General features: G+C 40.2%; 1 protein-coding gene across 1 annotated transcript in view; it reads left to right on the plus strand.

The window, feature by feature from the left end:
* The first annotated feature begins 433 nt into the window (after positions 1-433).
* Positions 434-12392, plus strand: part of LOC116043706 (formin-like protein 13) — a 36624-nt gene continuing 24665 nt past the window's right edge. The window contains exons 1-8 of the mRNA XM_031290577.2: positions 434-684; positions 1448-1567; positions 2166-2240; positions 3270-3443; positions 4120-4277; positions 5098-5286; positions 5501-6158; positions 6484-6646. Of these exons, the coding sequence (XP_031146437.2) occupies positions 610-684; positions 1448-1567; positions 2166-2240; positions 3270-3443; positions 4120-4277; positions 5098-5286; positions 5501-6158; positions 6484-6646 (1612 nt within the window). The 5' untranslated portion in view covers positions 434-609. The remainder of the gene's footprint in view (positions 685-1447; positions 1568-2165; positions 2241-3269; positions 3444-4119; positions 4278-5097; positions 5287-5500; positions 6159-6483; positions 6647-12392) is intronic.

The following is a 12392-nucleotide window of genomic DNA, read 5'->3' on the forward strand; positions in this document are numbered from 1 at the left end:
TACAGAGAAAGCAGCTAACCTTTTTTATTTATTAAAGTCGTATTTCGCCACTGTCGCACTTAATGCATGCTCTTGGGTGAATTACTGGAATTGTTGGGTCTTCGTAAATTATAGAGTGTGGTCTAGACCTACTCTATCTGTAAAGTGTCTTGAGATAACTGTTGTTATGATTCGATACTATAAATAAAATTGAATTTAATTGAATTTCATGAGTATAGAAAAACACATTCTGAGTAGGAATCCATGGGAGATATAAATTGCATTAGTGTATTATTATGGGCATTGGGAAAGAGCTGCAGGTTTCTTAGCCCTCTCTGCTGGGTAAAACAGGGTGAGGAGCAGATCAAACTGACTGGAAATGTTTGCAGAGAAAACCTGTGTGTTACTGTGGGTGTGGCCGAACAGCCACTACCTGATGTGTAACCTGAACTGAAAGAAGGCAGTGGTAGTGAGACACAAATCACAGCACTCGCTTCCTTCACAAAGTCAGAGGAGCAGATCTCTGTTTGGGTTCTTGCATGACGGAAAAACAAAATCTTTGCTATAAAAGAGGATTAATTTCATGGACTGAGTGGTTGCATGGATGTTTCCCGTGAAATCTGAACAGTTATGATGCCAAATTTAGGATCAAAGAAGAAAGACAATCTATCCAGAATGGACAGATATACTGAGGACCTGCCACAGGTAAGATTTCAGTTTACATACGTAGACAAGGAAGCAAGCATCAAGCAATACGTTCTTTTAAACAGCAAATGTCAAGTTCTAATTCACCACGAATAAGTGTTAAGTGTAAAACCAATGCTTCTGCAGATCAGCCCTCTCGCTTTCATTACTGTCACCTCTGTGCAGCAAGAGGAGTTTGGGTTTATGGGAGTCTCTCAACCATTTACTACTTCCTCAATTTAACCTAACTTCCCTGTTGTAGTAGTAGTTTCCCACAACGAATACATTTACTCAGAAATGTGACAGATAATGACTGATTTAAGGAAGACAATATGTTCCTGTAATGCATGCATCTTACAGATGCTGATTATACTGTGTAACACAATGGTTCCTCTTTATAATTCCAGTGAGCTGAGTCTGACTTATCTTGTGTCTCTTATCACCCATCATGCATAATCTAAAAGAACACTGAAGCAGTGAAATATTGCTAAAGCAAAATACCGCATGTCAGCTAAATGGAAAAGCCCTAAAGGATGTTTGAAAATAGTTTTGTAGTAGTACTCCATATGTTATTCGTTTGTTTACCAAATGCAACACTTTACGGGGCTAGATTTAGTCACACGAATATGCATATTTTGGGAAATATTCACCAAAATTCTTCACATACAGTATGCTTAGTTCACAATAGGGCTTAACCTCATGAAACATGAAAAGAAAGAAAATTGACCTAACAATTTCCACATAATGCAATTTATCTCTATTTGCCGTGTTGCCGTGCCTTCAGTTGAGCAATGAGATGCAGTTGAGCATCATGAACAAGGTGAAGAACGGAGAGTTGTCCATCGAGGATGCCCTAAACCAGGCCAGGGAGCAGCTGGTCAAACAGAAGAACCTGGCTGAAGAGGTACCACGATTTTCAACCAAGATTTCTCTTTGTGGGCTGTGATCTCAAAGCTATCATGTTGGCCTGAGTTTGAGTATGGCGTAGTTTTCTACTCTATTTTTTAGGAAAATGGGGGACTAGGTGTTTGCTGCTGGGAAGGTAGCACGCAGAACGAACCAGATCAGTTAAGTTGAGGGCCATAAAACCAAAACAATGAGCTGAAAGACACTTCGGTTTACAACCTTCCCCATCTCCACATACACATACACATTAAAGTGGTATCAATCTTTTCTGTTAACGCTCTGCCACTTTGACATGTAATCAGTTTAAAGACATTATTTGTATATTGCTTTGCGAATAACCTACTTGTAAACCTGTCTTGTTAACATATTATTGAGCTGCTCAGCCTGCTGGATTGGTTTTAAAAGTAATTAGACAGTTTGATTTGCCCATAGAAGGAATGTGGCTGCCTTTTGTTCTACGCCTGTCTAGCAGGAAACACTTGAACGAAAAAAGATTACTGTCCTTAAAAATACCTTTTTTTACATTGTTCACTGAAAGGGGTTTTTCCATTAGGTATTCATATCTAACATTTGAGCTTTTTTGGCTGTTTTTGCAGGAACCTGAACCCTCACAGTGCAACTTCAGCGTTTACAAGCACAGCCACTACAGGTGGCAGAAGCGAGTTCTTCAGGTGAGTTTAAAAAAAACAAAAAACAAGATTAAAGGTGCTCTGCCACACAAAAACGTTTTTCCTTGTATTTTTTGAAATATGTTAGGTCCATATGTGTTTGTGTTATGTCGTGAATGTGAAAATGAACTGCTATCTCCTCTGTCAGCTCTAGCCACTGAAAAGAAATAAGCAGAGAAATCAGGCCAATTACAAAAGCTGGTCAGTCTGACGTGGTGTTGCCTGAGCGCATTAATATTCGTGAGCTCGCCAAGTTGCAAGTTTTATTAAAGGATGCTGATAGCCAGGTTCTCATTGGCTAGCTGTTAGCCAATCAGAGTCAAGCAGCTTAGCTCGTTGAATATTAATGAGGACTGGCACAAATTGAGTCTTCCTGCAGGCTTTCTATACCACGCTAGAATGGCTTGAAACAAGGTAACCAAGGCATGACATGAAATACGTGTGGCAGGACACCTTTACAATCAAACAGCCATGCTAGCCGCTCTGGGAAGCTGTATTAAGCACAGCGGTGCTTTGCGGTTCAGCATGCTAATACAACAATGCTAACATGATGTTTAGCAGGTATAATGTGTACCATGTTCACCATCTTAGTTAACAACATTTGCTAATTTGCGCTAAACACAAAGCACATCTGAGGCTGATTGGAATGTCTTTAGTTTTGCAGGTTTTGGGGTCAGAAACCAAAGCATTGGACACATTAAAATTGACCTGATAAGGTACTACGGTATATGAAAAATGACTCCAATGATGACCAAAGTGGTTGCAATTCATCCAGAGGGGTGCATGAATGTGTGAACCCGATTTAAATAGGTAAAGTCAGAGGACCAACAAACCCAGTACAGGCTTCATCCTCTGGGGAGCATGAACTTCTGTAAAAACTTTCATGGCAATCCGTCCAACAGTTTTTGAGATATTTCAACGTGGCTCAGCTCGCTAGCGTGGCTGAAAAGACTATATCACACGATCAAGTATGCTCATTTTCACTGTGTTACAGTAGATGTAATATAACCTCTCTCATTGTGACCAACCCAGATTGATTTCAAGACCAAAATGCTGTGCAGCATCAGTAAAGGAATCATAAAGCGACAACTTCCCTTTTCCATTGTCAAGAGTTGTGATGATGGAGTGGGTTCCAGGTTCTCCATTTCCTTTAAAGGACATCATGATTATGATTTGGAGGCCACTTCGCTGGAGGACAAACACAAGGTGAATTAATTTACACTGACAGTGCTTTCATTTTAATGGTAAAAGGATTTCATTTTGGTGGAGCTGCCGTGCAAGGTGCTGGCCTGCTTTTTGGGAGCAACTTTGGGTTCATTGTCTTGCTCAAGAACACTTTGACATGCAGACAGGCCGGAGTTCAAACCACCAACCTTGTTATTAAAGTCCTCCAAATCATACGACCAAATAGGCTGTTTATTCCTACCCTCTGATATGACCCATAGAAGCATTTTCATAAATTAGCACCCCTAGCACCTAGCAGTAAGAGGAAGTTACAGGACTGTTTTCTGTTTTTCATGTCTAAACTTAACGGTCGCGGTTTAAACAAGCTAACGTTGTGAAACGGTCGCAGTTTGTTTATGTTTAGGCAACAAAACCATTGACTTAAAAGATCGTGGTTTGGGTTAAAATCAGCACATTTGTTGCATTACTGTGTTCGTCCGAGTTACAAAGAAAAAGAAAACACGGAGAAGGAATTTTCCTTCATCGATTCCATTATTATACTCAGTCAGTACAACTCTGTTAGGCATTAGTCATTTACGTTAAAACAATTTGTGCTAAGAGGAGCAAAGATGTACTTGTATTACAATGTATTACCCCAGTTGTTTTTGAAGCTTTCCTTTGGACTTTTTCATACTGGTGATCGTCTCTTTTTGAGCAGATGATGCAGCTTATGAATCAGATCATTTATGGGAACATATACAATGATCCTGAAGAGGAGGATGCAGAAATATTTCAGCAGCCTCAAGCATCACAAAATCTTCGGGAAGGTGTCTTGTTACTGCACAGAGGTGGCCTGGCATCATTCAGATGGGTGAAGTACGGACGTGTCCTTGTTATTGTAAAGCTGCTGTTAGAAAACAGATACACAACAAATGTGCAGCAAAGTTAGTGATGAGAAATGATTTGTGGCCACATGTTCACACCCACATTCGCAGTTACAAATACATATATATATTTTTTTATCAGGACTGTGAATTTTAGCAGGTTTTGAGTTTGTTTTATTCTCACACTGTAGAAGTGAAAAACCAAAACCCCTCTCCAGACATATCTGACATATTCGTTCACAAAAAAACTTCAATGAACTAGTTAAAAAGTCTTAAAATGACATCTTCTCCTTCCCCCTCATTGAAAAGTCCTACGGGAAAAGTCTCATACTTCACTGAAAAAGTCAATTCTCGGTGTTGCATGTGTTTCACATGTGTAAATTGCATACTGGACCACAAGTTTAGAGATTTAAGGTGGCCAGAGAGAAAAGATTCCCCCTTCAGCAGATGAATGTAAAAAACAGCCAAAAAAAGCTAACCTGGCTCTGTCCAACAGTAACAAGATCAGTCCACCAATAATTAATTGAACAGAAATGTCCAATAAGGTTTAAGGTCATTTATAAACAGTGTCAGCTTTACATTGTTAGTCCACCAGCTATTGGTTCAGTAATAATAAATATTGATGGCAGAAATCCGATGTTGGTAGTACAAAACAGTAAACTACATGGATTTCAAGTAACTGCAGAAACAGTAGGCCTATATGACAGTCAGTATACAGTACAAACTGAATACACTTGGTATGTAGTGTGTTCTTGGGACACAGCTCAGGTCCTGTTGTCGTGGCATACATCACCCTCTCCATTGTGTTCCAGATATGAGGTCCAGCTCCACCTAGGTCAGCTGACACTGATCCCCTTCAGGGGACAAGGCCCCGCTGACGGCGAGGTGACATCCACGGTGCCCGTTTCCATCGTGGTTCACCTGTCAGACGGTGACACCAGCGTACAGAAACCTCACAGCTCGGACACTTTCACCCTGATCACCCACAAAAATGAGTACCAGTGAGTGAGATGATTATTAAGATGTGGAAACAGAGAGCAAGCGGTTAATGGATTCTGTCCATCACATCAGCCGTTTCTCTTCAAATTAATTCACAGCCTTGTAATAGTGTAATTTCAGTCTCTTCTGCAATGCATTGAAAAAAAAGAGGGTTAATTGCCAAAGTTATGTCAGCTAATGAGGGAAGTTAAGTTAAATATTGTGGATTTATTGCAGGTTCCGGGTACCTGTACCAGATCAAGCATGTCCCCCTGAGGCTGTCCAGAGGGAGCGAGATGCTTGGGTCCAGGCCATTAGCAAACTGTGTTCAGACTGGAAGAGGAAGTCAAAGGGCGAACACATGTTTCTGGAAACAAAGGGTCCACAACATCTCAGCATAGCCGAAGAGACAGAGGACACTGACACGGATCTTGAGTCAAGCAGTGGATTGGGTGGTATAAATATGACTTATCCTCCAGTTGATTATGAAAATCCCACTTCTGGCAGTGGAGACAATTTATCAGCCGGTGACACGAGTCAAAGTCATCCCTCAGCCGGTTTTATAAAGCCTGTTCCTAAACCTCGCACCATGAAGAACACTGCTGTTATCAAGCCTGATATTTTGCCTCCTGTGCCATCACCAACCTGCCCCGGTGTCTTTGCCTTATCTTCTCCCACCTCCCCTCAACCCTCACCCTCCGACACTGCCCTCACATCCTCTTCTAAAGTCCCAGAGACTCCTAACCATGAATCAGGCTCGTCAGTTGTGAAAGGGCCTCCATCGCCGATCATCCCAGCCCCCCCACCCCCCCCACCTTTTGCCTTCAAATTCCCGATGCAGTTGGGAAAACCACGCACCAAGGCTTTCCACTGGGACATAGTCACCTCAGAGAAGGTAACACTTGTCAGTTAAAATGTCATTCATCAGAAGACACAAAATGACCCGTATTTTTACATTTAGGTATGCAGCTTACAAAGTGTCTCATTAGTGGGAATTATTCATGTTTAAATGCAGTGTTTAATTATTGTGGAAGCCATTGAAAGGTCAGTTTCAGCTTGGTTTTACTTCATTATTCCTCGCATTGCATCATTGCTGGGAATTATTCTTTGTTTTCTCAGTCAGTTATTGCTTCCCCCAGTGTTGCATTTTTGTAATGTTAACATTGATTTCCTCGTATAATGGAGTTGTCTCACTCCTGAATTAATTTGTTTCTTGGCAGATTGCAAAATCATTTTGGGTACAAGAAAGCACCAGGAGGATTGAAATCGACACATCGCGCTTATATGAGCAATTTTCCGTTAAAGATCTGGGGACGTTTGGCACGGCTGAGCCGACCAACACGCAGCATATTATGCTCAACCAGAAGATTGCACACAACTTCAGTGAGTAGCTCAACAATGTGTTTAATAATGAGTGCAAATTTCACGTTGTAATGAAAAGGCATTCTTCTGGATTAAGTCAAATAAAAGCGCTTATTCCTTCAGTAAATTAGAAGGGCTGGTGTGAAATAAAACCAGCAGAGGGAAGCACCACATAAAAAGAGTATCCAGGATCTCTGCAGAGGCAGTGTTAATGGTGTACTCTTTCATTTTCATGAATTGGACTTTAATTGCCCAAATAAAAGCAAGCGGACCTGGAATCTCTTTAAGGGAAGGTCCTATAACTGCTGCCATTTTGCTCTTTAAAAACGGATGGTTGAGACTGTTATGATGTCACAGCTGCTGTAAGGGCAGAGGATGTACCTCCTATGTGTCTGCAGGGGGCAGTGTGTGACCAGTCCTGCAGTGCCACAACTGCCCATGCAATCTGCAGAGCTATTGTGAAGTGGAACATATTCTTTATCTCATCTAATGGCTTTTCACTTTTGATTAACTGAGTGTACGTGGCTTGTATGTGTTAAGAGCCAAGCCAGGGAAGAACATCTCCAAAGCTCCAACAGGCACAGACACTGTGAGGCGATACAGATGTGGTGGTGGTGGGCTGCTAAATGCAATCAGTGAGAGTGTGCAGACCGGCGACATAATTAGAGTTCACATGTTCATAAAATATGGATAGGGGATCTGAGGGACAAGGACAGCGATTTCCTCTCTTGATGCAGAATATCCCAGCATTCGGAGTTTGTGCTCCTCCCTGACCTGGAAACTTTGGTTGTGTCAGGAGCAGGAGCTGAGTGATGACAGCCTGCAGGCAACCTGAGGCCACGCATCTTTCGGTTGCAAGCTTTAGAAAAATGTAGACATCTGAAGAACAAGGGGAATTCTGTCTCTCCAACTCTCTCCTAACACTGATATAGAAAGTGACATCTAAGCAGTAGCGGTGGAAGTATTCAGATCCTTTTCTTTAGTAAAAGTAGGGTTAGGGTTAAAGCCCGAAAATCTGCGTAGGGAGTTTGGTTGGGTTGGTGGATGGGTCAAACACAGGACTTTCACCCAGGAGACTGGGGATCGTGTCCCGCGTGTCACGTTTCCTAAACGCAACCGTCGCTTCCTTCTTTTCCTAAACCCAACCCCGTTATTGTTTTCCTAAACCCAACCGTCCCGTTCTTCTTTTCCTAAACCCAACCCCATTATTGTTTTCCTAAACCCAACCGTCCGAAAAGCGATTATGTCTGCATCTTGATAACACGCCAAAATGGCATACGAATTGGCGTGCCATACATATGCCACTTATTGAGATCAGTCTGCAACCCATCCGCTGTATACGGCGTAGATATAGACGCGGATAGCTGCTCAAAATGCATACAGATAACACGCCATTTGGCTTTAGAAAGTGGCGTGTATGTTTAGGCAAAGTCATGATGTCACGGTATGGAGTAGAATCTTGACGTTCATCCTGTTTAACCGGGACCCAGTGGAGGTCATGGAGGACTGGGGTGATGCAAAAATACAGCAATCATATCAGCAAAGTGTAATTACAAGTTTCCATAATCCAGATAATACTATTATATATTCAGTTATTGGATTATTATTACGGATGCATTAATCGTAATAGCTGGTCAAGGTGAAGCTAATTTGAACAAGATTTTCCTTTTTGTTGTAGTGAAGTATAAAGTAGTACAAAATGCTAATACTAAAAATACCTATAATTTGAACTTAAGTACGGTACTTAAGTAAATGAACTTACATACCATTACACCACTGCAGTTGTATTGGCCTTTACTATAAACAATTGAAAAGACAATCAATAAGAGCTTTTTAAAACAATAAACAGAATCAGACCAAAGGTGATAACTGCCTGTTTTCACCTCAGGATTCAGATTCCATAGCCATGTATGAAAAAAAATGTTAATAGGACTTCTTTCTCTCCTTCTCTCACACACACACAAGCTTGTTTGCATGTTTATCACCACAAACCTGCCTAAATTTGTGCTATTTATTCAGCTTATATCTCATTCTCTGCCAAACTATTTATTCATCTGATTCTATTACACTGGGAGCCAGTATGCATGCAAAATGTTTTTTACAAAGATAGCAACAGCTCAGCAGACAGTCAGACTCCACCTCGAACACATGATATCGCAAGTAGGTGATCAATAATTAACGAACAAACTTAGAACTGTTGATTAGCGTCAGGCACAAAGCTGGAACTCTTACTGTGTCCACAGCGACTTTAACAACATTTTGTTACTTGCAGTTACACACTGAGGCAGATGGAGTTAGACAGCTTGAGCAGGTGGTTGTATTATTGTTGTACTGTGGTTTTAGAGTGGTTTCCTCTGGTAATCAGCTTGATCCTTGTGGGCAAGCTGCGTTGAGAATCCATAGGACAATGCTGTAATGACCAATAGTATTTTAAGGGCTCTCCAGGAATCCAAAATACTTTTGACAACAAGATTGTAGCTTATATTGATTTTTTTTTTTTATATTGCATTCTTTAAAAGAAATACCCACAGAGCAGATGAAAGACAGAACTACTACTGCTAAGTTTGTGTATGGATGTGGTGGGATTCTGAAACGCTAATGGCAGCTCTTCTCTGCATGCAACCACCATTCAAATCAAATCAGTAACTTTTGATAAAGTCTGATGAAATATCTTCTGCAATATGTCAGAGTCACCGGTACCCCCTTTTATTTTTTATTAAGATCCTTTAATTAAGTAAAAGTACCAATACAACAATATTAAAATGCTTAAGTCAAAGTACAGAAGAAAATTAAGCAAGATACTTAAAGTACTTACTCTGTAGAAAAATGTCCCCTGTGGCTGATATATGATTTTATTATAAAATGTAATACTGATGCCTCAATGCAATGCGGTATTTTACTGTTGTAACTGGTCTAAGTGGCGTTGCTTTTAACTACTACTACAGTTAAGTAGTCCAGTTGTTTCCAACCTAGGGGTCAGGTCTACGTTGTCTTTTTGGACTCATGGACATCTACAATGCAACAAGGGACCTCAACTAGACCCATGACTCTTTTGTAAGGGGTCACAAGCCAAAACAAGCCAATGTAGTATAAGCCCATCACACTGATGTTTTTTTTTTAATATAAAATCTTAAAGATATAATGTGTAGTGAGTATCGATTACTGTTTGTAAACACACAGCATGCAAAGTTGGCCCCTCCTCCCCGACTAAATGAGCTAGAAAGAGAGAGAGAGAGAGAGAGAGAGAGAGAGAGAGAGAGAGAGAGAGAGAGAGAGAGAGAGAGAGTGAAAGCAGCAGTGGCCGAGCGAGCTAGAGAGTGAATGAAAAGAGAGAGTGCTGAACAAAGTGGTGAATCAGAACAATACAATTCTAAGTTTGTATTTAGTTAGTTCTTTACTGATTGTTTAATGGCGGTTACGTTCTAAAGTATAAATAAACACAAAGGATTGTGTGTGTATGCAGAGCTTCATCCGGTCTGCGTGTGTGTCGGTTGAGTGTCGGTATGAGACGCCGAGCACCGTGACAAAGCCAGGGAATAGGAACGGGCTGCACAACCTGCACGCTGTTATTGGGTGGAGGGTTACACACCCACGTGGAGCCCAAAGACAGAAAAATAAGAACATACAGGCAGAGAGCAGGGTCTCTGCAGATACAGACACTATCACACTCGTCTAGTGGTTCATAAGTGATAATTAAGAGGGATTCTTTTTTTTTGTAAAATATATAATACATTTTATATATATATATATATATGCAATAAAATATGCATATTATTCAACTAGTAAATATAGTTGTCAAAAATGTTGTAGTGAATTAAAAAACACAATATTTCCCCTCTCACAAGTTGAGGAGTAGAAATTTAAAAGTAGCATAACATGTAAATACTCAAGTCTAAAGTACAAAAGTGTACTAAAGTTCAGTACTTGAGTGAATATTTCCACCACCGGGTGAGACCCATTGTGGTTTTGTATGATCATAGTACATTTCGGTTTAGAGTGTGTCTGACTAATGTGGTTATTTACCTTTAGAGCCCCTGTGCCTGCTGCCTATTTAACGACTGGAAATGTCGCACTGCTAATTAAAAGCACACCTGTGGCTTCCTGCGCCCAGTGGGATACGCTCGCCATCTCCATACTCTAATTAGCCAGGGCAATGCCCAGTTTGTCTAAGTGCCAATCAACAAAAGGGCTTGATTTGCAATGTTTATTTTTTTATTTTAGGCCAGACCACTAACTCTCACTCCTGAGGACACTGGTAGCACTCAACATTGTTTTTTGTTTTTTTTGTTGTTTTTTTTTATATCTGATGTTGTGATCCCTCATTTGAAAATGTGACACAAAAGCCTGTGTTGGTCCTGGTGAGGGAATTACTGACTCTTAAATGTCAAGGATTTAGAGACGTGTTGATTACAGCTTTGTACCTCCAAACTACTTAACATTCAACAGGATTATTTTATTTACTTTGTCATGAGTAGATATTCAATCAGTTTAATTATTTTGGATTTAGTAATAGAAAAATCAGACTCCTATTTTGGATGGGAAATGTTGGAACTCAACCATTATGGACAGTTAAAGGAATAGTTTGACATCTTGGGAAACAAATGAGCTTGTCCGCTTTTTTGCCGAGAGTGAGATGAGAAGATTGATACCACTCTCAGATATCTGTCTGTTTAGTATGAAGCTGGAGCCAGCAGCTGCATAGCTTAGCTTAGCATAAAGAGTGGAAACAGCCGGCCTGGCTCTGTCCAAAGCAGGGTACCCCCAGGATTCTTCAAGTTAAATTTAAAAGGAAATTCAATGCCAACTTCACAGCCATATAATGGAAAATCAGTGTGGATTTTAGATAATAATAAAAAATAAAAAATAATTATTTACCATGTAACGTTATCTGAATTTACAGTTTTTCTCAGTCGCTTTGGTACATTTCTCAGATCAGAATTGAAATTCTCAAAACTACCTGTTCAATCTTCACATCATTGTGTCACTTGTGCACATCAAAAAAGCAAGTTTCTCATTTCTTTGAACAAGTTGCAAATGCTTTGGTACATCCATGCAAATGATTATGTACAATTCTCTGCTGTTTCCTACATTATCAATTGCTTATGTCATGTTGGTCAAAATGTATTATGATGTTGAATAGTCTCACGCCCCACAACATTTAGGCATTAGTTCATAGCATAAGTCTTTACATGCAAAATGGTTGAACAAGTTGTCATAATATGTCAAGCATATTTCTATACATTTCCATTACTTTTTTTCTAAATCTGTCCTGAATTGGTAAATTGCTCCCAGGTGAATCTTGACTTTCTCTATCGAAGGTGCATCTCATGAACCGTTAACTGGCAAGCACAATAATGTTACAATGAACGTCAGGAGGTGTAGGAAGACTGTACTGTAATTCCTACAGCACTGCATGTACAGTTTTCCCTAAGGAGATGTCCTATGTTCACATTTCTACTTTAGTTTTTTTTTCTTTGTGCTATGCAGTGCTATCTTTTCCTTTCTGTATCGCAATGACATGGTCTGTCAACAAATTACAGTACAAACTGTAAAAGCGTAAAGGTGAATCTTGTCCAGTCTCTTGCAATCAAACTCGCACATACACTAAGGTGTAACCTACAATTTACAATAACTGTCATCAAAACTTTAGCCATAGTTTACATCAGAACATCCCTCCAGAGTACACTGTTATACTGACACCATGACTAAGCAATTTGACTGTCTTATCCGTACACAATGACACAAGGACTTGTCATTCTGATGGCAC

This window comes from Sander lucioperca, chromosome 12 (genome assembly GCF_008315115.2).
Source record: "Sander lucioperca isolate FBNREF2018 chromosome 12, SLUC_FBN_1.2, whole genome shotgun sequence".
Classification (NCBI taxonomy): Eukaryota; Metazoa; Chordata; class Actinopteri; order Perciformes; family Percidae; genus Sander; species Sander lucioperca.